Source organism: Calonectris borealis, chromosome 3 (genome assembly GCF_964195595.1).
Source record: "Calonectris borealis chromosome 3, bCalBor7.hap1.2, whole genome shotgun sequence".
Classification (NCBI taxonomy): domain Eukaryota; kingdom Metazoa; phylum Chordata; class Aves; order Procellariiformes; family Procellariidae; genus Calonectris; species Calonectris borealis.
The window spans coordinates 66,004,500-66,029,625 of NC_134314.1; the positions used below are offsets into that span (position 1 = coordinate 66,004,500).

Here is a 25,126-nt window from a genome sequence, read left to right on the forward strand (position 1 = left end):
TTGGAAGAATATCATAGCTGCTCCTCAGTGCATGATTTTATTTAGGCCAGGAAATTACAAGTTGTCATAAACCTGCTGAAATTGCAAGCAGAAACCTATGTAGGCAGACCTAGTTGGCCTCATCGAAACGTGTCAAGCCAGTGCAACTAGTGACCTCTACTGTGGTAACAAATCCCATGGAATAGTTACTGGCTATGAGCTCCTTGTGTTTCTGCCTCCTGTCTTCATGAAATTTCATTACAAGTTATTTGAGAATTAGCCATATAGTTAGTGTTTCCTTTCATCTATTTTTAAAATGAACGAGTTTGGGCAATGTGTATAATCATAAAAGGGAAAAAATGGCAGAACAGCAGAAGAAGGAGGCCGAGGAGATCAGGATCAGCTGTGCACTGGTCTTTTTAGGTTGTTTGACTACTGGTCCACAAGCCAGACATGATCCAGCCAGGATACAGCTGTACATACTGTACACTTAAATCTTTGGTGTTGGACTTTCAGCCTTTACCTTGTCCACGGCGGGATATTTCCTTCAATCCATCTTCAGCTATCATGCGAAAGCATCTGCTTAGTTTTCTTATACACAACATCTATTCTTCTGTACAGAGAGGACTGAAAGGTGAACGTATTTTGATCACAATGATGAGGAGCTGACTAGCCCTTCAGCAGCTCTCCCAATGAAAAAAAATGATTTTGCGATGGAAAAAGCAGCTTTCTGTAAAACTGGTCTGCCAAATAAAGAAATGCCTCCTCTGAAGAGTATGGCAAATTCATCAGTCCAATTAGAAAACATGCAAAATGCTTTTGGACAACGAACTATCACAGGAATATATCAAAAATCATAAATCTACGGCCCTTCAGAAGTTGCCTGCATGGTCTGGACTATGTTACTGCGCCATGAAAAGGGACTCCCTCTCCATATGAAGAAGGTCAACACACAGAGAGATGCATTTGCTTGATGCAGGTGTTCCAGGTTAGACAGTCCTCAATTTTAATGCTCTAGGACCGTGAGGATGGAAACACAGTTACTTAGGGTGCTCCATGCAGACCAGAGATGAATAGATTTCTATAGCATCTCCTGGGCATGATATGCTACTTCTTTCTCTATTATTCCCAAATCTATCTGGGACTACTTTTACTTCTCTCCACCTGAATGGATGATAATTTATAGTAAGCAGCTTGTGGGCTGTGTTCTGCAGCTGCAAAAATTACAGAAGTGGGGGCATGTGACATGAAAACACATTCCCCGCATGTACATGGCAGAAATCTTACAAAACCCTCTCTGTGAAGATCGGAATAAATGATTATGTTAATGTTACCAATAAGTGCTGTAATTGCAAAAATGGGGAGTCCCTTCTCCCTGAAATCAGTATGAATCAGAAGAAATTCCATGGAAAACAAAAACACATGATCAGAGTCACCCTACGGACATTGACTAAAGCCATGTTTACAAAGCAAAATCACCATTTCCCTGGTGGGAGATGATGGTTAGTTTTTAGGAAACAATCTGTGGACTCTGTTATTTAATTCAGCAAATGCTGGTAAATTCCCATGCGTAAACAAACATCCTTTTTTTGAAGGATTTTTTCTTGGGGAAATTCTGCTAATACAGGGCAAATAGATTTTCTCTCCACTCGTAAAGCTAGCTTTAATTTCTGGCCACTCATATAAGCCTCTCGTATTATTCCCCATGCACTGAATTTGCTCTACGCAAAGGAAATGCCTTTCCTCTGCTTTTGAAAGTCCAGGAGTGAATTAACTTCCTCATTGTCATGGAAAACGGCTGTGAGATTTGAACAGACCCAAAATGTAGTTAACCTCTTAACATACAAGATACTGAAACCTATTCAATACTTAATGCTTTTGAGGTAAACCCCCAGTCAAATTGTTTGGCTGGGGGTGTGCCGAATGAGATTAAACCCCACACCTATGCTAGTCATTCTAAAATAGGATTTACAGTAAGCGCTGGGGGTACCAGACCCCTTACACGATTCTATTCTCTTTGACGAAATCAAAATAGTCTTTTCCTGAAGGAGATGCTGTGCATCTAGCCAAAGTTATGAGGCTGACACAGAAACTACAGATGAAGCTCAACAGCCTGTGTTATTGAGAAGGTCAGACTAGACAATTATGAACATAGAAAGCTGGTCAGAAACATTCACCATGTACTGTAGAAATGGATATTTCTTTCTATTTCTCCACATTTTTATGAATTGGGGGAAATTTCAAAAATTACACAGGGAAAAGATTGACAAGCTTCATGCTTTATGATTTGTGACTAAAGATTACCTTCACATGGTGACTTTTTTTTCACTTAGCAGTCCCCACATAATTCCATTGCTGAGAGCTGTTGAGGAGAAGAGACATTTCCATCTTGAGAGAAAACAGTGTCAGCAGTTTTCCCACATTAGTAAGGAATGATACAGAGTCATTCATTCACGTATTCACCAAGCACATGGAAATTAACCACAATTTAAAATAGCTTTACTGACTTTAAAGGGAGTAAGGTTGGCTTAATAAATGGAAACATATGTAAGAAAATACATTATTGGAAATATCTGAAAGAAATGAGAAGAGGTTGCACTGAATTTTTTACCATTCAGCCTATACAAACGGCATATATTTTGGGAGAAAATAAAAACTTCCAGTGAGACTAGATTTCATTGGGAAAGGAGCTAAGATAGCACAGGATGCTAAAGACCTGAAAGACTGGCAAGTCAGCTGAACCGCAGGCTGTTCTACCTAAGAGAGTTTGACTGACTGCATTATATGTTGAAATTGTTTGGGGAATAGAGGAGAGAGGAGTAAGGGCTTTAATTACGTAAGCAGGCATTCGCTAGCTCCATTCCCTGACCCTTCCCACCCACTCCCAGAGGGTATAGCTCTGTGCTAAATGCTTACTTCTTACCTAAAGTTAGAATAGCTGCTTATGTAATCTCATCAGACGGGAATACAGAAGAAACGAAAACAATAGTAGTTCCCGGGAATACAGAAGAAAGGAAAACAATAGTAGTTCCCCCCGGACTTCAGATGAGGCGTTCTCTTTAGCTATTTGTTTGTTAACCAGTTGCTGACTCACAGATGCTAAAGTGCTGGCTGAAGCAAACAGCTCCGAAACCCAGACTCTGCTTTAGGGTCCTCTGCTATGGTGTGCACTATACATTCAGGCAGCACAGAAGTTGTCCCTGCCTAAAGATCAAGGTAAAGGCTAAAATGAGTGGACTTGCACTACCTAAACCCGGCCATTTGCTCTGTGCATTAAGGCATGCTGACTACTACAGTTTTGGAAAGAGAAGACCATCCCTGTGCAGAACCCATCCCTCTGCAGCGTTACCTACGCAGTGCTTTATGCTTACAACCCTCAACCTAAATCAAAGACCATTACAACAGTCGCATTTCACAGTTAAGTGAAGTCTGCTACACTTGGATGGTAAATTCCTTGAAGCAGGAACCACACTCTAAATATGCATGGTAAAAAACCATGTGGCTAGGTTTTAAGGTACAGCAAACACAAAACAAGAAAAGACTCTATCCTAAAGAGTTTGAAGTCAAAATTAAACAAGCAAGGAAAAGTGTGAGACAATGTCCTGGTTTTGGCTGGGGTGGAGTGAATTTTTTTCACAATAGCTAGTATGGGGCTATGTTTTGGATTTGTGCTGGAAACAGTGTAGATAACACAGGGATGTTTTCGTTACTGCTGAGCAGTGCTTACACAGAGTCAAGGCCTTTTCTGCTTCTCACCCCGCCCCACCAGCGAGGAGGCTGGGGGTGCACAAGAAGTTGGGAGGGGACACAGCTGGGACAGCTGACCCCAACTGACCAAAGGGATATTCCATACCATATGACGTCCTGCTCAGCATATAAAGCTGGGGGAAGAAGGAGGAAGGGGGGATGTTCGGAGTGATGGCATTAGTCTTCCCGAATAATTGTTAACGCATGATGGAGTCCTGCTGTCCTGGAGATGGCTGAACACCTGCCTGCCGATGGGAAGTAGGGAATCAATTCCTTGTTTTGCTTTGCTTGCGCGTGTAGCTTTTCCTTTACATATTAAACTGTCTTTACCTCAACCCACGCGTTTTCTTTTACCCTTCCGATTCTCTCCCCCATCCCACCGGGGGGGAGTGAGTGAGCGGCTGGGTGGGGCTTAGTTGCCGGCTGGGGTTAAACCACGACAATCAAGAAACATCCTTACACTTACCGTACAACTGAGAAACTGAAGTGCCAGAATGCTAAGCCACAGCCCCAAATCCCATAGGAAAACTGTGGCAAAGTGTGGGCTGGAAAAGTATCAGGAACAACCCACCCTGTTTCTATGCTCTTTCCTAGGCATCTTCTCAATCACTGTGAAAAACAGGGCACTGAGCTCGATGGGCCTTTGATTTAGCTTACTGCTGCCATTCTTATTTTCTTCAATTTAGCCACAAGCCCTGTCTGAGCCTGCTTCAAAATCCACTGAAAGCACTTTGCTCTCCTAAGCAAAAATAATGTTGGTCTTCTGCTTATTTCTTGCTGCCGGCTTATTGGAATTCTCTATATTGTGCATTGCAGAGAGTCAGTAATGCTGGGCTGTGCTGCTATCTCAAATGTAGCTGTACTCAGCTATATGTTTCTGCAGTCCTTAGGGGCTCTGAGGCTTGATCTAGTGTGTACAGATATCAGAGGAATATATAACAGATAAAAATCGAGTTAGAAAGATATTACCACTGCAACCTTTTCACACATTTCATAGACTTTCATAAAACAGCACTGGAAAGGCACTCTGAGATTTCAGCTTGCGCGTTACCTCCACACCAGGAGGTAAGTATGGTTAAGGCCATACTTAACACTCTTCTAGCTAATATAACCTGTTCTTAAAAATGTCCAATGTTTGCCCCCATAGGTCATTTATTGCAATGTTTCACCAGCCTTAATGGGAGAATGTTATCCTTAATGTTTAACCTACAGCTTAACAAAAGGGGCAAGGTTTGAACTTTCAACTTCTTTGGAACCCATTGCAATTCCAGCCCTTTACTTCTGGTGTTTCTCTCACAGATATTAAAAAGAAGAACAAAATGAGAAAAAAAAAAAAAAAAAGAAGAGAAAAAGCAGAAGAAAAGCAGAGGGAGGCTTGGCCCCGTGGCATAATTAAGAACCCCTACTCCCAGTACAGTCCCTTGCCATAATACCCTGGTAAAAGTCTCCCTGGGAATCCAGAGTTCTCTTACTGTATTCAGATGAGTATAAAGGAAAATTCACAAAACCAGTTCAGCTCTTGCTCTCTAAGTGGCAGAGATGAGTTTGGGTATTTTTTTTGTTTTTACTATCACTACTTGATTCAGTAGTAAGCACCAGTTTTCTGTCTGATAGGGTTTTAAGGGATTTTCCTCCCTCTTTCTCCTCTGCACTGACAAGCTCTTCTCATCACTTCTCCGCCAGGAAAAGAAGCAATGAAAGGGCTCCTGGAAGACAGAAGTGCTGAACTCAAGCGTGACCTCAAGCACTGCTATTGCAATAGAAGGGATTTCCCTGTTATGATCCTTTTCCTTCCTTCTAGATGAATCACACCTCTTACAGAATTATCTGATATTAAAAGACCTGGCAAATGATTGAGCTATTAAAGGCTGAATGTTACTATCCATAAATATTATCATCATCATCATCCTCTGATAGAATATTATATGAGTACTGTCTTGACCTAATGCAACCGCTGAAACACTTGGTGATGGTGTTCTGGACACTCTGAGGTCTTGGTTTAGTTTAGTAAGCATGAGCTCCTCCTTCCTGAACAGTAAAAAGAAGTGAAGTAATTAAAATAATTTAGAGATACAGAGCTGAATGGGGCCTTGTGAGATTTATTCTTCTTCTCAAGTACAATAAAGAATTCTTATTGATTGATGTGCATGAAACTGATTACTTAAATACCCTCCAAAGATGGATATTCCACACCTTCCTTAGACAGCCTGCTCCAGGGTTATACAAACTTCACCACTTATAAGGGTGGGGTTTTTTACCCTTATGCCTAACCAGAATCTAGGTTGCCGCAATTTAAAGTATTTCTTATCCTGTCCTCAATGGCAAGGAGAACTTCCCCCTTCCCTCAAGAGATCTAGATATGTATATATACATAAAAATATGTGTATCTGTATATGTATAGGGGGGTGTGTGTGTATGTGTGTGTCTACACGCACACACTTCAAAGAAGAAAATTTTCCTTGCCCTTATATATATGTATATATGTTTATATTCTGTCAAATATAAACATTATATCATAAATGGTGGGATAAACTATGGGGTATAATTACAAGAAATAGGAGTAAATCAGAAAAGAGGAATGTATATTCATGCATTCCATAATTATTGATGTTGTTGATGTTTTTAATGTATTCCTATATTGCCTAGGAGATCCGGTTGACAAGACAGAACTTTATTTTGTGCTGTGCAAACTCAGATCAAATAAATTCCTGCCATCCTGCTCAGACCTGTATGATAAACATCAGCCTTAGCCATGTGCAATCAACTTTCAGTTTATTGGGTTGTAAATAGTAATTATGAATATTCAGATGTGCTCACATTTAGAAAAACAAAAATAAGCTGTTGCCTTTTCAGGTTTTCCTGGGACTCAGCGTCTCCCTCATAGGCTTACAGCTAATGCCTGCAGAACTATTAATCTCCTTCCTCACACTTATCTTCCTTTCCTTCTTCCTGTAAGCAAAAACCAGAAGGGGCTAGGACCACTTGTTAATCTATTTGCTGCAGTTTCACGTAGAAAGCAGGGTGTAAGTTCCTACTTCCTACCTTAGCTCCTCATTCCCACTCCACGGTAAAACTCTCCATCACTTCAAATCCTCTCTGTAAAACTCACTGAGCGGCCAGGCTTCACATCACATGAGAGAAATGGCTTGGGTAAAAATAAATATAAACATATATATAGCTGTTTTCTAATCAGATCACTTCAGTAATCCAGTACCTCAGCCCACATAAGGGGACAGGGAAGAATGTCCAGGAGCAGGGAATGCCAAGATGCTGAAGCAAACATACACTGGGTAAACCACTGAACAGATGCTGTGCTGGTTATGCAAGTCATCGCTCAGGCCCCGTTCCCTCAGGCATCCAGCCCCTTGGATCTCAGTCATCCCTCAGGCCATCAATCCTTAAGTGCGGAGCCTTCCTACACAGCTACTACTTTCCAAGGCAGCAGAGAGGTTAAGGGAAAAAAAGGAAAAAAAAAAAAAAAGCTGTACTAAAACAAACAAACAAACAAGTCGCCCACAAAAATCTTTAAATCTCCGCAAGGAGAGGAGAAAAAAAAATGGGGATTATTCTTTTTCCAGCCACATCCCTGACTTCTTTTTGAACGAAGGCAGAGAAAGAAGGTCAGCAGGCTGCGCAGAGCCAGACACAGGCCCATAAACCCTGGGAAGGAGCCTGCTGCCACAGAACCACACCATGTAACGCAAGCGCATGAGCTGAGCCAGCTGCTGCTGCTGGAGGTGAGGTGAGGGAGCTCAAGTCTGAACTCTTCCAAAATCCACCTGTTCTCTGAAGGAGTCAAGATTTAAGACCTGATTTCAAGGTGTGGAGCAACCCCAGCTTCTCACCGAGCCAGTGGGAGCGGCGGATGCTCGGGAACGGGCAGGAGCTCAGCATCTCTGAGTCCTCTTTTAAGACTGCAAGAAACTTTGTTGCACTGCATTTCATTTCTGGGTGCCTTCAGGTTGCAAGCCTGGTGGGCAAGGAACTGCCATTTTGCCAGCATAAATCCCATCTATAAGTCATATTTACAGGCCTTAAGTATTGTGTTTTATTCAGTGCGTTTTTCCATTGCACAGATTTTAGGACATGGTTTAAAGGTGTGAATTAATTGATTACAATCATTAAATTTAATGATTCCTTCAAACTGCTAGGCGCGGCCAAGAGTTTACAAACACAGGCACTAAGATTCTCCTGACCTCATAACTTTAGTCCAAAGTTCTGTCCCTTGCCTACGATGACCTTATCTTGAGCAGGGCTGGATTAAAGCACATTAACATCTCCTGCCCAAAATACCAGCATATGGAGTTATGGGATTACATATCAGTCTAACCTCTAATTAAAGAAATGAAGTCACTTGTGGTTACTTACAATAAAAAGCCAAAACTGTGAAGCAGATGCAACCTAAATGAAAAAAAACAAAACAAAACAAAACAAAACAAAACCCAAAACAAACTTGCTTGGGTTTGAAAACAGTCTAGAAGAGCAATAGCTTCAAACAGGACAGGCTCCCTTTCAATCGCATTGGGATGTCAGCTCCAGGGAGGGTGGGCGCCTACACCCTGAGGCTTCTCTGCGTGCATCAGGAGTCCAGCAGGCCCCTTGTCACGCTCGTCCGTGTGGACAAGGACAAGGTAACGGTTCCTGGGGAAGTCTGAGCCTCTTGCTGCTGCTGCTACTGGTGCTCAGAGGGTGCCAGGGTACAGCCGGGGTACAGTCACGGTACAACCAGGGTACAGCCGGGGTGCAGCCGGGGTGCAGCCGGGGTGCAGCCAGGGTGCAGCCGGGGTGCAGCCCCCGGCTCTTGGCACGGCAGGGCGCGACGGGCTGCAGCTGCCGGTTCCCCAGCACAACTCCCCGGTGCCCGAGGGACCTTTCACACCGTCGTAGTGGCGCCAGGGCGATGCCCTGCGCGGGGGCACAGAGATGCCCCGGCCCCAGCGACTCGGGCCGCGGGACGGGATGGGCACCCCCCCCGGGGGCGGAAAAAACGGAATAAGGAAGGAAAAAATGACAGCCCGGCTCCCGAAAAGCCCGCCGGTGAGTCACGCCGGGCGGAGAGGCGGCGGGGCTGCCCGGCGGCGGCGGGGGGAGCGCGGCGGGGCCGGGGCCGGGAGCGCGGCGGCGCCCTCTGGCGGCGGCGGTCGGGGCGGGCGGCGGCGGCCGCGGTTGTCACATGTCGGAAAGTCCCCGGCGCTGCCGGTGGAAATCCCCGGTGGGGTTTTTTTGTTGTGTGTTTTTTCTTTTTTCTTTTTTTTTTTTTGCGCCCGGGCGCTGAAACAGAACGGGAAAAAAAAACAAGAGGCTCGGCTCAGCCCTTCATTCCGCAGCGGCGGCGGCGGCGGCAGCAGCTCCGGCGGGGAGGGGGCGGCGGAGGGAAGGGAGCCCCGGCTCGGCGGGGCTTGATGGCTCCCGAGCTCGGCTGCGTCCCACCGCCCCAGCCCCGCTGCTGAGCAGGAGTTACCGGCAGGATCGACCGGACGAGGAGCCCGCCGGCGGAGAGGTGAGTGCCGCTCCGGGCACGGGGAGGGGAGGCGGGCAGGGCACGGCGGGGCGGCGGACCCCCAAACCGGCTCCATCTCCCCCGTCCCGCTTGCAGCAGGGCGCCTGGGGGCAGCAGGCGGGTTTGGCCGCGGTCTTTGGTCGTTTTCCGCCCGGCACCCGAGCAGTTAGCGCTCCGAGGGGGCCGTGCGCCCGTTCCCGGTTCGCGCGGGACATCTTTGGCCGGGCGGTGAAATTGTGCTGCCCGTTGATCGGCGCCGGCCCGGGCTCGGCGGGACCCCGGCCCCCGCGGGGGCTCCGCGGGCTCTCCGCAGCACGTACGGCGGGGAAACCGACCGGCGGGGGTTCGCCGGGCTTGCTTGTAGCGCTTGCCGCTGCTGGAAAAGTTATCCGCTTTGAGCTCCTTCTCCTGTGAAGCTGGCAGGTGGCAACAGCGGCTGTCGTTTCCACCTGGCATACACTTGCTTCCAGCACACCAGTAAGTTAGGGAACTAAGCCGTGTAAACCAGTCCTGTGGTATATAGAACACCCTCAATCCTCATCTTCTTCCGTGGTGAAGAGTGATGACATGCTTAGTTCTGTACCACGCGCTCAGACGAAGACCCAGGCATAGAAATCTGTGGGTGCTGAAGGTGTATGAAGCGTGTTTATTCTAGTATTGCCTTAGCACTTTAGGGAAAAGAGTTTATTATTGCCATTTTTCAGGTAGAGGACAGAAAATTATAATAACTTTATGAAGTCACTGGCAGATCTCAGAACAGTATTCAGCTTTCCTGAGCCCAGCATCCTCAGTATTACATGTTCCGAAAGGATGCTGCCTCAGATAGCTATTTAATCATTGTTTACAGCTGTTCTTTTCTGAGAATGCCTAGTCATTACATGTCAAAAGGTTAAAGTAGTATAGCATACAGTAAAGCACAGTGCAGTATAAACTAATGTAATTGTGGCTGAGCTTTCTGTTCTTTAAATCTCTAGCTTAGGTGGCTATTGAGTTCTGTTTGTTTCATCACATTGTTTTTGAAAATAAGGGTTGCTCAGCTTTTGCCTTGATTGACATTTAATGACCGTAAATAGCATAGACAGTAATTTCCATGTGCGGAGGGGAAAATATGCCTGTAGAATATAATATTGAATAATATAGTTTCATTGAATGCTTCTGTAATCTCAGTACTTTTTGTTACTTAAAGCTGGAAATAACCATTTCAGGAGTCCATGCCGGTAGTTCTTTATCATGTGATTAGTCTTTATTCATGTAAAAAAATCCCATTGACTCAATGGCTCTACTTACGTAAGTAAGGAATTCAGTATTTTGGTCACCTCGGAGCAAAGTATAGCTGTGGTTGTTAAACAGATTAATAAGGGGTTGTTTACATTTAATTTCTTAAATCATCCACACATTTAAATATAGGATTACATAAATAGCACATGTAAAACTATATTGGTGGGGTGAGTGGACGAGAAAATGTGTTATTTCCATTTTAAGGCTGTATGTTGGTGGGGGAATGGTAAGAATATGCCATCTTCATTAGCTAAAGGAAAGCTTTTCCGTGTGTTGCAAGATGTGACAGCTCTGAGCCGTGTCCCTAGTGCTCTTACAAGAGCAGAGAAAACATTGTGTGAATGACATTGCCTGGACTGAGCAGAAGGGACTTTGCAGCATCTCGTGTTTCACCTGCCTCTATTTAGGGCTTGACAGGACGTTCACTGAGCCTCTTGATCAGCTGGTTCCCAGAGAGGTTATAGAGGGCAGCTCTTGGCAGCAGGAGTTTGAGGTCCCCTCTTATCTTGGCAGGGTCCTCTCCAGCACTCCGGCTGGGCGGCTGGAGGTAGATGTCGCCAATGGAAGTGTCTGGGTGAACAGGAGAGAGCAGGGGAAGGACGTGCTTAAGTCCTTCTGTGGAAGTGGGGTCTTCTGCCTCTGCAGACCTGGGAGTCCCTTCCCGGTCAGTCTCTCAGGTTGTAGTCTTTCTTCTTCTTTCTCTGGCCCTCCAGACTCCCATCTCCATGAGAAAACTTCCTAATAGTTGCATAAACCAGTTTTCAGTTGCTTCTTGTCTCCCTGTACTTGGCAAGGTACATATCCAGACCTTGATATATACTTATGGCTTGATATTTGTCCCCAGATTCATAATCACAATGACGGGCTCTCCTAATGTAGTCTAAACACGTTAGGCATGCATATCTTTATTTGTCTTAATAGAAAGTTTGCTTTGTTTTTAAACAGAGCAGTAATGTAAACGGACAGCATGGGGAGTCTCTCCGTGTAAAAACAGGTTGTTGGTGGTGTTACTGTAGTGCACGGGAGTTCTGAGGGATGTGGTCCCTACGTTTGGCTCTAGCTAGCCACAAAGTACAGACAGTTTGAGGTTATGGGGTTTTTTTGTTCTTCCTGCTGTAGCCTATGAGGGCAGAGATACTGAAGAAAGGGATGCAGGGCAGCAAACATTACATGTCCTACCGTGGAAAAATATTGGGGTTTTTGAGCCAAGTGGAAATGCTTTTTCAGCTATGTTGACTTACCGCTGAGTAATAGCGGCACTGCAGTCTGCACCCCCACGCATGGCACAAGCACCTCTGTGCAGTAGCTCTACTGCTCACAAAATATAAGGAGCCTCAAGAAGAGTAACGTAAGTCTGTCCTTGAGTACTTGCTCTGCTACAAATTCCTCATTTGCCATCTTCAGTCGCTGTAAGTATGGGACAGATACTAGCATGGCATGTAATTCTTGGGGCTCTTTTTGCCCTGTACAAAGCATCACTTCTCAGAATGTATGGGCTGCAGAAATCTGAAATGGTCATTATCTGCTTTTTTTGGCATGTCATCAAAACAAGAGCTTGGAACATGCTGAAAGTTCAGCAAGTTCATATGGGATTACACTGTGCAATTATCAATTAGTCAAGTTTCCAGGATAATTTTCCCTTACCTTGATCTTGCCTTCTTTTATCCTTACTTTGATTTAAATGCTTTTTTTTTTTTTGAATGATGATGCAATTTCCTTAGATATGAATAATTTGTCTTTAATATCTCAGTAAGCGATAGCAGTAAATGATTGGAATAAGCTGGTCAGTGTCTATATCTGAGTAATGCAGAGAGGCTGGTCTATATGAGCTTTAAAAACCATCACCTATATAAGGCTCAGTGGACTGCATCCACTCTGTGCTCATTTTAGGCAAAACTGCAGCCAGAATCCCGCCCCTGAAAGTGTGGTCTCAATCTCTGCAGAAGTGATAGTGCGGTGATGCAAGGACACTAACATGCCAATAAAAGGATCCTTTTTCGTTTCAGATGTCTTCTAGAAACATGGCTGGCCAACACATCCTTCCTCAAGCTTTGTATCAGAGCAATATGCTGAAAGCCATGAAGATTAGAGAGAGGACACCTGAAGATCTGGTCAAACCCCCCAGTGGAATAATTCACCACTTCAGGACTATGCACAGATACACCATAGAAATGTTCAGAATGTGCCAGTTTTGTCCTCAGTTTCGGGAAACACTTCAGAAGGCCCTGACTGACCAGGCCACCCAGACTTCGCTGGAGCGCCAGAGGAAGCTCAACTGGTGCATGGAAGTTCGGAGACTTGTCCCTTTGAAGACTAATGGTAAGTTTTGAGCAGGTCTGTGCACTCGCATTAAAACGGGTAATACGAATGTAGCACCTTTATTAATAGCATCTGAGCTCACGTTACTGAAACAGAAGCGCACGGCTTTAAAAAAGTGATGCCTTTTAATCTTAGTTTTGCAAACTAAAATTCTTTCCACATGATGTACTGTCCTGAGGCTGTAGCAGTCCCCTGCCCATATCACGGTATTATGAATAGCCTGAAAATTTCACAGATATTTTCATAACATCAGTAACACGTGGTACATCAGAGTAAAATACCAGGCGGGAACCTTGACTTGCAATCCATCGCCTTTCCATGAATCCAACTCTGCTATGTGTCGGCTGCCTCGTCGGAAGTGCCGAATGGCCCTTAATGCCAGGCAAGAGGAGACTTCTCATGCTTTGAGTGATGGGGTGCATTCCCGTGTATGTATAGCAGAAGTTAATATCCTGCCATAAGCCCTGCCATTGTATCTGGCAGGCAAGGTTCACTTGCTGATCCGGCTTTAACAGCGGTGCCGGTGGGAGCATCCTGGACGTGGAGTCTCTGGGAACCTGACCTCACTGGCCCTGGAGTCAGCGCCCCGCACCCGGCCCCCGCACGCCGGCCGGCTCCCTCATCCTCAGCTACCTGCTGGGGTTTGCCAGCTGTTGCCCTCCCTCAGGGCTCACCAGTAACTCCCGTGTGCGTGAATGACAGCCATTTTTGTGCAACACAAAGTTTGCAGTGCCCCTTTCTTGCAAGGGTCAGTGCTGGTTTTAGGACTTGGCTTTTGGGTTACTTTGTGTGTATTGCATCAAGTGCTGTAAACTAAAAGGTATAGCAGTAGTGCAAAGATTTCCTGGACATGTGTCCACAGTCTTGAGCAGGAAACTTTTGCACATGACTGTAGGAGTCGCTGGGCATTTCGCATTCAGTGGAGGAAAGATTTGGTAATGGCTATGACTTATGATCACGCAGCTGCAAACTTGGACTCAGGATTCCCTACAGCACAGATTGCCCCGAACTGGGAAGGTAGACTGGGACAGTGAGGACTCCAAGAACATGGAAAATACATATTCTTTGCTCAAGGAGCAGATGACACTGGTTATAGAAACACTGGGTGTGGTGGACCTGCAGCATCATTGAAGTCCTTATGTTATGTTCTGTGGATGCTTCTTTCCATATCTGTTTATATACGCATTGCCCTTATCTTCCTAATCCACATTCTTCTCATCGCAAGTTCTACCGTACTTCTCAGGCTGATTGCACACAGCTGTGTTGTGCAAAAGCCATAAAAACAGAACCGCCGTGTAGATGTCAGTGCCGTGACCTAGAATAGCCTGATCCTAATGTGTGTCTCTGTAACTGCCTAGAGGCACTGACCTTTTGGTGGGCTTTTGCACGTGCGTAAAATTCTTATGACTGTAACTAGGCTGTGCGTGGAGATGGCGTAGTCTTGAACTTCTGGAAGGACTGGAGTGGCAGCTAGGGCAGGCAGCGCTTTGCAGGTACTAGGAAGGTAACATCACTCCAAGTGTTGCGTCTTCAAAACTTCACCCCAGGAGATACAGATTTACTAGGAGAATGGATAGCGTGCGTAATTTTTGCCCAGGGCAAAGAGCAACGGTTTTGGAATCCCCCATCCCCTGTTAGTACGAGTCCTGCAGGGGTTAACGCTGCCCAGACAGGCCCTTGTTGCTGACAACACTGTATTCAATAACTGTGACCTCTGGCGTTGTCTCCTGACTGTCGGCCAGTGTTACAAATGGGAACAATTTGTGGACTGGTGACTTGGATGCCATCCGTGAGCAGGCGTACCAATACACAAGATGCTGAAATACCAGGGCAGGTTGAGGGAGGGCAAAGCCAGGGCTCGGTTTGTGGTCCCCTCGTACCCTGTGCAGGCCATGAACTCTGCTTCGGTTCAGTGCTTTAGGGTCATTAGGTGCATGTGTAGAAGGAGTGGCTTCGGGGACCTGTGGTTTATGCAAAGTAGTCGCAGCGAGGGACCTTTGCAGGAGAGAGAAGGTAGACTGGACTGAAGGAGAGAATCCCTGAAAGAAGGGACAGAAGCCCTGTATTATCCCAGAAAATAACATGGGCTTTTTTTTCTCCCAGGTGGCATAAAGAATACTTTAAAAAGCATTTAGCTGCTTGGCCCATAGGTGTGGGAGGAATATACTAGTTCTTTCAGCCAACGGTGGGCTTTCTTCAGAAAATTCTGGGGTTTTTTTCTAATGAAGGTTTTAATTGTTGAAAACAGAAGGTATTTCCTATAGGATCCTTCAATGTATATTTTACCTAATATGTGCATGAGTTTGTGGAGTGGTGTTTTTTTTTTTTATAATTAAAAAAGGCCCTTTGGAATCACCACACATTTCTTTGCAGTCATGTGGATGGAGGATAGAAGGAAAGCAGTAGGAGGTATAAAAATTGAAACTGTTTTTTGTTTTTTTTTTTTCTTAAGTTTAAAAATTCCAGCATCTATTGGCTGTAGAGATTTCACTTGTATAATGAATCGGCATTCATTCCAGCTCGCCCAGCCACACCCCCCGGGAAAGTCCGAGGGAGGCTTCGCTGCTCAGCCCTGCGCGCTGCAGAACAAAAAGTACAACTGTTGCTCAATTGCTAGTCAAACAGCGCAGGGGAATTCCAAGTGCTGTGTAAGGAATTTTTGGGCAGCACTTCTCAATAAAGAACTGAAAGTGAGCTCTCGGAGAGAGAGGGAAAAAAAAAATCTTATCTTTGCTCTAGATTTTGCAAAGGGAAAATTTTTATGGGATTAATATTATCTTTCTTGGTCAGAAGGAAACCCAGACAGTTTTTCCGTCTTATATGTTGTTCCCTGATTTTTGAGCTCAAGAAAGCAGCCTGCAGACTTAAGTTGCAAGACAGCATTCAGAGACCAGAAGGCAGTTGCAGGAACTTGATATACACTGCGTCCATAGCAATTTATAAAGTGTTAACTAGATTTCAAATGATACCTTTTTTCAGGTTCTGGGGTCTGTTGTAGGTTTTTCTCTGCAGTTTCATAGAAAAAGTAGTAAAAGTGTTCACAAATGGTGAGCTCATAAGGCATGTGGCAAACTGGGTTTAAGTCTTTTGTGGGTGTTCTTTGGGTGAGGTTTTTTCCACATGAGAAAAATCTAGTAGCTTTACCATGGTTGATGTCCTCTATTCCAAGGAAATTGCTGTGGTTTCTTAGCATTCGGTGAATCTGTTTACCACTGTAGTAAACACCGGACCTAGTTTTGAATCTGAGGATATGACAGTAATGATTCTTGATGTCTCCCTTTCAAGGGATACATCCCCTTTTGAAGAAGATGGCTAGAGATAGAATTTGAAACCCAGCCATAGGCATACTTTGCCACACCTTTTAATGAAGTTAGTTAACTCCTCTGATTCTTGGTTTCCTCCCCTCTGAAATTGCAGAACATCGCTTTCCTTCCTACTGTAGAGTAAAGAGGACTTTTTCAATGCAAGGAGTGTGTCTAAATGAAAATCAAATCATTATGTTTTTCATTTATTTAGTTTTAATTTTGTATTTTAGAAAAACAACCCCTAAATAAAACTTTTAACAGCACAGCATACTATCCGTTCTGAGAGGACGGCAAGAGGTGTTCCTACAATTGCTTTACATAAATCACCTACTCTTCCCTTTCTGTCTCTTTTTTTTTTTTTTTTAAATTACAATTCCTCCATCAAGCACAGCCAAGTGCCAAGCCTTTCAATGTGGTGCTCATCAGGGGATGTGAGGCTTGGTGTTACTATAGTATTTTCTTAGTGGTTTCCATTATCTCTACCCTGTGCCATCAGGTGTATATTTGTATAAACACTGATGAGGGAGATTTACACATTCTTTTGTAATTTTAAGTTGACTTTGTTGTGTTTAAAAGCTATTTCAACTGTGTTTGACATTTGCAGTTGACCCCAAAATTTAGTTCATGATATCAGTCGAAGTTAAGTAAGATAGATAAGGGGCAGGCTTCCCACTTGTCATGGTTTAACTCCAGCCGGCAACTAAGCCCCACCCAGCCGCTCGCTCACTCCCCCCCGGTGGGATGGGGGAGAGAATCGGAAGGGTAAAAGTGAGAAAACTCGTGGGTTGAGGTAAAGACAGTTTAATAGGGAAAGGAAAAGCTGCGCGCGCAAGCAAAGCAAAACAAGGAATTCGTTCACTACTTCCCATCGGCAGGCAGGTGTTCAGCCATCTCCAGGACAGCAAGACTCCATCATGCGTTAACAATTATTCGGGAAGACTAATGCCATCACTCCGAACATCCCCTCTTCCTCCTTCTTCCCCCAGCTTTATATGCTGAGCATGACGTCATATGGTATGGAATATCCCTTTGGTCAGTTGGGGTCAGCTGTCCCAGCTGTGTCCCCTCCCAGCTTCTTGTGCACCCCCAGCCTCCTCGCTGGTGGGGTGGGGTGAGAAGCAGAAAAGGCCTCGACTCTGTGTCAGCACTGCTCAGCAGTAACAAAAACATCCCTGTGTTATCAACACTGTTTCCAGCACAAATCCAAAATATAGCCCCATACTAGCTACTATGAAGAAAATCAACTCTACCCCAGCCAAAACCAGCACATTCTCCACCCCTTATTCCATACCAGCACACCACCATTGCTGAGTGACAGCTTAACACCAACCGGTGAAGGGAGAAACCGGTAGAGAGGGGACTTTCTTCCTTTCTGTCTCTGAGCAGAGAGCTCATAGCTGTGGTCTTCTTGTTAAAATCCTTCTGTCCGAAGCTTAGAGAGAAGTGCACAGGGAATATGGATACGCACAGCGTAATTCTACATCCCGCGCGTTTGTGGGGTTTTATTTAAGTAGCCATTTAAAAATTATGTACCCTTTCTTTTTTTGCAGGTGATGGAAATTGCCTCATGCATGCTGCATCACAGTACATGTGGGGTATTGAAGACATTGACCTTGTCTTAAGAAAAACATTGTTTAACGCACTCAGGGAGATTGACACACGGAACTTCAAGCTCCGCTGGCAGCGGGAGGCTATTAAATCCCAGGAGTTTGTAGAAACGGGACTCCACTATGACACCCGGGTAAGGTGGCCTGAGGGAATCTTGCTGTTTTCTGAGTGCTCGTCAGCGTTGCCTTGCTGATTTCATTTGCTTTTTGGCTTCACGGATTCCGCCGTTAGTGGAGAGCAGAAATAGTCTTCCTTTGGAGGAAATGGGAAAATACGATTATCTTGAGCACTGTTGTGCTGCAGTTGGTTCCTGACCTCCATGTCTTTGAACCGTTGCTGATGGATGTTTCTTTCCTCAGAATTGGGAGGAGGAGTGGGAATACCTCATTGAAATGACCTCCCCAGAAACATCTGGGGCTCGAAACAGGCTTCCATATAATGCACTGGAAGAAATCCACATCTTCATCCTTGCTAACATCCTCAGAAGGCCAGTCATTGTCCTTGCAGGTGAGTTGTCCAGACAGTCATCTCACCGTGTTACTCTGTGCTGTGTTAGTAATCTTACTTCGATAATTGTTGTTTTCAGGTAGATGCATTTCAGAATGGGGCGTTTTCAGCAATTGTTCTAAAACGCCCAGAATATGTTTTCTCTTGCCTGTAGCACATACTGATTTGTGTTTTCTTTTTCTTCCTTATGCAGATAAAGTGGTGAGAAGTTTAGAGTCAGGCTCCAGTTTTGCTCCTCTGAATGTTGGTGGTATTTACTTGCCTCTCCTTTGGCCAGCTGAAGAATGCTACAGATACCCAATTGTGCTCGGCTACGACAATATGCATTTTACACCACTAGTGACTCTGAAGGACAGCGGGCCAGGTATTTTTCAAGTACCTTGTTTGGTATTTATGTAGCTTCTTCAATATCATCATGCTGATAAAGCATTTAAAATATAATCTGGTTTAGATTTACATTTCAAAAGTTAAAATTAATGTAAAAGATTCCTTTGCAGTATGTGCTTAAAATGTGAGCAGAAACAGTTTTGACTGTAAATCTGAACAGAAAATAAAGGTTGTCTTCAAAACGCCAGCTGAAAGTAGAGTACAAGTCACTTGCTTGCAAGCTGGGATCAGTCAAATGGTGGCCTCTGCTTCATTGTGTTCTGGCCTCCTTTCCATGCGCCATCGTAAGAGAAGAAGCTTTGAAAGACGTGGTCTCGCAGCGGTGTACCCCTGCCTGGCAGGGATAATGAGATATATGCTTTGCCAGTTTTAATGCATCTCTTCTGAATGGGTAGCAGTTCTCTAGGTTCAGGTTAGGGCATCATCCCGTGGAAAGGTATAACAAACTAAGATCTACAATGCTGCCCACGCTGAGAAGGAAATTGCTATGGGGACGTTAAAATTCCCGTGGGATGGGGCTAGGTTTGTGGTGCAAGCATGTCTGCATCCTCCCCCAGTGGCACTGTTTAGAAACCAGTTGCTCTGGCCAGCCGTTGTCCTCTCTCCGAAATTCAGCAGCAGTGATGACATCTCTGTGTGTTGCATCTTGTGGTTACTCCTGCCTGGTAAAATATATCTGTATGCTAACCCATCTTGTTTCCCCACAGAAATCCGGGCTGTCCCTCTGGTCACCAGTGAACGAGGCAGATTTGAGGACTTGAGCGTGCACTTTCTGACAGACACAGAGGAGAAGGAGAAAGAGCAGCTGCTAAAAGACTACTTGATAGTGATAGAAATTCCAGTGCAAGGCTGGGATCATGGTACAACTCATCTAATTAATGCTGCAAAGTGAGTGTCATTCCTGTTTCTTCAAAGTTACCTTGTTTATGGTGGTGGGAGAAGCCGAGCTGCCCAGTGTGTTCCTTTGGTCTTTCCTTCCACGGTAGCACACATGTGCAATATGAAATAATGGCATTACTGCTGACATGCTTTGAAGTGGTATGAGCTCAAGCTAGTCTAAAATTTAAAGGCAAAAATGTCTTTAGACTTAGCAGACTGAAACTAATATTTTAGAAGAGTAAACCCAATGGATTAGTTTCACTGACTTTTAGGTTACACAAGAGGGTGACTGAAAAGTGGTTAAACCCGGGAACTAGTTAGACCGAACTCTTGCACTTGATGTAAGGGCACATTTGCATAAAGGGCAGTTGGTAATTTTGGCTGCCCGAGGGACGGTATGTTCTTGGCGCAGATGCCTTGACAGCCGGGGCTGTTGCAGTGCCGCAGTAGGCAGGAAGCTGTGGCCGGTGGAGGAACCGGCGTCTGCGCTCGTCCCCCTGACGGTTGAGCATCAGTAACGTGCAGGGGGCAGCTGGCGGCACCCGTCGGCTTCTCACATTTAGGGGACGCTGGCAGCGGTGTCCGCCCAGCCCCTTCACAAATGTGGGAGGGAAGCGACTCCCTGTATCCTCTGTCTTTGCTTCCATTACCATGCAGGGAGATATTTTTATGCTGTTGGGTGGTTCTGGTTTAGGAGCCTTGAAAATTGAAGTCCTCCTACCCAAAGGATATATGCATACACAAAGAGCAGCAATTGAGCTTCCCTAGTCCCACAGCACGGATGTGTTCTTGAGTGTCACCAGTAATGCTAGCTCCTCATCATACCAACTGTGGCACGGTGAAGCTCTGGTGTGGGGTTTTCCCTGCGGTCGGGGGCAGAGTAGGGATGGTGTATGGATGCTAGCACTGAAGCCCCATGGTTTGCTTGAAGAATTCCACTGGTAGATACAGACCCAACAGGGCAAAAACAGGAGCAGATTTCATGATAAACTGTATCATGAGATGCTGAGCCCGCTGTAGAAAAGGCTAGTTCTTAGCGTGGGCTGGTGAAGAGAGGGGTCTTCCACTCTAACCTCTGCTCAGCTGAGCACTGGTCTTCAGAGGACTTCAGGATTTGGGGGACTTTTCTTTTCACTTCTGAGAGATTATCCATATTCTTTGTGCAAACAGCTCTCAGACAGAAAACCCTCACCTAGAAGATCCTTTTAAGAATACTTCTGTTTAGCATTGTGTCAGACCATTTCTTTAGATGTGAAAGTCTCCATTTGACGTTACCGAACACCTGCTTTTAAAATTATTTCCATTTACAGCAACAGTTTAACATCCTGGATCTTCTAGCTGAGTAATATGGATGTGCATTAAATCTACATTTCCTCCCCACATTGCTTTTATTTGCCTCCTCCCCCACCATCTGCCCTTTTCAACCACTGATGCCATCTTCCTTTTTTGGCTGTCAGGTTAGATGAAGGCAACCTCCCTAAAGAAATAAACCTCGTGGAAGATTACTTTCAGCTGGTACAGCATGAGTACAAGAAGTGGCAGGAGAACGCTGAACCTGCTAGAAGAGAGACCTGCTCCAGGAACAGACAGGAACTGTCTCTTTCCCAGCTCTCCCTCTTACAGGTGAAATGCGAAACGCCGAATTGCCCTTTCTACATGTCTGTGAACACCCAGCCCTACTGCCACGAGTGCTTTGAGCGGAGGTCCCAGGGAAGCAAAGGGAGAAAGCAGACCTCCAAAGCAGCACCTGAGAAACTGAAGGCAGCTGGGTCGGGCTCCTCCCGTGGGGACGTTTGTGAACCTGGGGGATGGACGTCCGAAGGGCCTGTAACAGGGCCTCGCTCCGCACCTCCGACTGCTCCGAGCCTTTTCCTATACAGCGAGACCACGGCCATGAAATGCAGGACACCGGACTGCCCCTTTACATTGAATGTGCAACACAACGGGCTTTGCGAACGCTGCTACAACTCCAGACAGCTTAGTCCTTGCAACAACTTTGATGACCGGAGACATTTAGACTATGCCACATGCAAGGTGTGCCGTCAGAAGGCCAAAAGGACCTTCAACGGCATATGCAGCACTTGCTTCAAAAGGTCTACGGAGCGCTCCTCAAACGGCAGCCCTGCTTTCCTGCCCACGTGCCACCAGAGATCGACGTCTGACCCGTCCCAGATCTCGCAGAGCCTCCTCCAGCACTCCTGCCATCAGGCTCCCAACAGCCGCGGCGAGGAGCCCCCGCCACCGGCCCTGCCTCCCGAGGAGAAGAGGGGAGGCAACCTCTGCAGGAAACCCGGCTGCAAGTTTTTTGGCACGTCGCAGAATGAGGGCTTTTGCACGCTGTGCTTCTTTGAGTACCGGGAAAACCACGGTAAGTGGAGATGGGGTGAGCTTCGGCACACTTGGGCTGCAGGTCGGCCTCCTCGAGCTGGGCAGCTCTGCGTGCACTGGCTGCTGAAAGGGCAGGGGGTGACGGAAACGGTGTGGCGCAGAAGCAGCAGTCTGAGGAGAAGGTGCTTTTTTGGCCGTTGCTATCCCGTAAAGGGGCACGTGGTAACACTGGGGGAGATCTGTGAAATCTCTTTGTAAAACTTCCCGTCGGCTTGCATGGAAGCAAAACTAGCACAAGAGGGAGTGGGTTTGATCCCTCCCCGCCGGCCACTGCAGTCATGGTTTGGTATGGATTTTCTTCACAGCCAGACAAGTTGTAGGAGTCGGTGAGGGAAATGCTGTTGTATTGATGCCACTGAAAACCAGTTATGTTAGCAAGACTTTTAAAAAGCTTGGGATGAATTTGAAGATCCGTATCCGTTCTGGATGTAACAGGTATAACACTCTGGAGTGACTACTGAAGTCGCCTTGATAAGCAGAGCAAGTAGAAGTTGACTGTAGATGATGTGCTTGTATTTTGGAGTAACTTAGGAGTGTGTTGTCATAATCTACCTTGAAATCTTTCTTAGTAGTATCACGTGCACGTGTGTGCACGTGTGTTTAAAGGCAGACCTTCAGAAAGGAAATAGTTTGTGAATAAATCACAGCATGAAATCTTCATCTTTCATGCTACTGCTCTGTTACACAGGCAAAGAGCCCTTGGGTATAGAGGGTGAAAGGCACATGTAAAAGAGAATTTTTGCTTATCTCTTAAGACTGTTTCATTGCTGACAAGTGTGCCAATGCTGCACTTTCCCCATACTTTCAAATTAGGGAACTTCTATGCCAGTTTGCAATAGATTATTTTCCAGCGTTGTTCACAATTAAAATTTTTTCCTTCTGATTGTGGAATATGTAAGATTGCTTCATGAGACTAAAAAGCCTATTAAGCTGCTGTACTTCCATTACCTGATGCGCCTGAAATGGGGGAGGCCGAGAGGGAAGTGTTGGGGTAGATCACAGATGTCACGCTGAAGCCAAAGGTGAAATTCCTCTTGACTTCAATGGGATCTAGTTTTCCCACTGAGGGCAAGTTTTTCCCAAATCAGCTGTTTCAACAACTTCTGATATGAAAATTGGGCTAGATTAGCTCCCTTATTTATGCAATGTGGAGGAAAGTGCATCAACTGAGGGGTCTCAGGATTGTCCAAAACCCATGTTTGAGGCTAGTAGATTTTTTTTTTCTAAAAACGGGGAGCTTTTCATAGTTGCTTTGGGTCATGAGATCTATTGGGCACATTCAAACTCCTCCTGTCCTTACTTTGCATTACAGATAGCGTTTTGCTACGCCACCAGAGGAGATCTCAGCGGAAGTCCTCGGCAGCAGGTCAGCTGGGGACCTCCGCTGCCACCTTCCGTAACACCGTGTCCTGCCAGCAACGCGACTGCGGCACCCTGGGCAGCACGATGCTCGAAGGGTACTGCCAGAACTGCTTCATTAAAGCCCAAAACCAGCGATTTCAGGAAGCCAGGAGGACGGAAGAACAGCTGGTGAGACAGCCAGAAGTAAGTGTGAACTTCTCAAAATCTTCCTCTTGTTTAGCGCTGCACATTTTTCTCTTGTGTGAACGACTCAGGATGCTACTAGAAAATCCTCAAATGACTGCATCCTAAGTATCATGGAAAGACAAGCGTAGAGTAGCTCATTATTTTTTCCTGCTGCAACTGAGCAACACTCCTGAAAGTCATTCTCAGTTTAGGGTTACCATGGCCGTGTTCAGTTTCACTCAGCTGGGATTTTGCCAGCAATTTCAGTGGAAGCAATTGGACCAACAGTTGGTTTTTTTTCTGATCAGGGAGATATTTTCCTTCTTACCCTTAGAGCTATGCAGCGGATTTAGTCCGCTTCATGTTGCCTTTTTCATTGAGCCCATTACAGATTTTCTTTGTTCCAGATTTTTTTTTATTTGGTTTGTTTTGACCCTTTCAGCATTGAGAGTTACCAAAGATAAAAAGCATTTTTTTCCTAAGAAAATTTGTTATTTTCTGTGGTAAAGCCCAACTTGGCTCTTGGTATTGTACTTTTCAGAAGAAGCATGTGTCCGCAACAACCCCCAGTGGTTACCTATACAAACCATTAGCAGCGTTGAAAGTAAATGAAAAGCCGCTTGTGCTGCCAGCACGGCAACTGACAATGTGTTTTAACGTTTTTCAAGAGATCGGGACAGCACAGAGATTTGCAGCGAGCAGCGCTGAGTAGCCAGAAGAGACAGTGTGCTGTGGCTTCGTGTAGAAACAACCTGGCCTGCAGAAGCGACGACTTGTGCCAGGAGTGCCAGCGCCTCGGTCAGCTCGCGCCGTCGGGGAGTGCCAGGGACCCGGCTGCAGAGGAGCCCCCGAAGCAACGCTGCCGAGCCCCTGCTTGTGACCACTATGGCAATGCCAAGTGCAACGGCTACTGCAACGAATGCTACCAGTTCAAACAGATCTATGGCTAGCGGAGGGGAGGAGTTGGTAAAGAAGAAGAAAGCGATACCAGCTACTTCCTTCACTGAAATGGTGCTATATCGAAAACACTTAACAGTCCTGGGAGTGGGAGCGTGGGGGGAAATATAAGCTGTTTGCTTGTGTTCGTGTTTATTCCCAAGAACAGGAATACATGTCTACTTCCTGTAAACACTGCATACAGGGACTGCTGAGAAGGGCAGGTTGCCTTCTGCACAGAGCTGTCGGTCATGACTAAGCTCCTACAATGGCATATTTAATTCTTGGACTTCCCAGGAGGAAGTGTGAAGCATTTGAATCCAAAGAACTTCCCAATTCTGCCTCTTTCTCAATACTAGAATCTTTTTCTAGTTATTAAAAAAACAGTTTTTAAAAAGAAAAAAAATTAAATAACTCATGACTTATTTCAGTTAAATTTTATATATTTTGTGAACCTTAATGTGAACATGTGTTTTATTAAAATATTTATATTATTTGAAACAATGCAACTTGAAATTTGCACAGCCAGGATTTTTTTTTACATATATTTACTCTTGTGTTGAAAGTTACAAACTTAAATGTATAATTGAAAAACATTCTCTGATATAAAAAAATAAATTATTGAAGGATTGAATTTGCTATTTTATATTGATGAGAGAGAGCACAGTTGAGCATGGGACACCCCCTGAAGAAAGCATTTCTGTTCAGGACCACCATGCAGCACATTACCCAGTGCTCCCTGGTTCAGATGATGTAGCCAAGCGCT

At 45.4% G+C, this 25,126-nt stretch overlaps 1 protein-coding gene across 1 annotated transcript; it reads left to right on the top strand.

The window, feature by feature from the left end:
- The first annotated feature begins 9,015 nt into the window (after positions 1 to 9,015).
- TNFAIP3 (TNF alpha induced protein 3) lies at positions 9,016 to 24,752 on the top strand. The gene is made up of 9 exons (XM_075145936.1): positions 9,016 to 9,226; positions 12,511 to 12,823; positions 17,679 to 17,869; positions 18,096 to 18,243; positions 18,437 to 18,607; positions 19,338 to 19,518; positions 20,967 to 21,877; positions 23,210 to 23,442; positions 24,093 to 24,752. Exons 2-9 carry the CDS (start codon positions 12,511 to 12,513, stop codon positions 24,372 to 24,374), a joined length of 2,430 nt encoding a protein of 809 aa, XP_075002037.1. The 5' UTR covers positions 9,016 to 9,226; the 3' UTR covers positions 24,375 to 24,752.
- Positions 24,753 to 25,126: the final 374 nt, after the last annotated feature.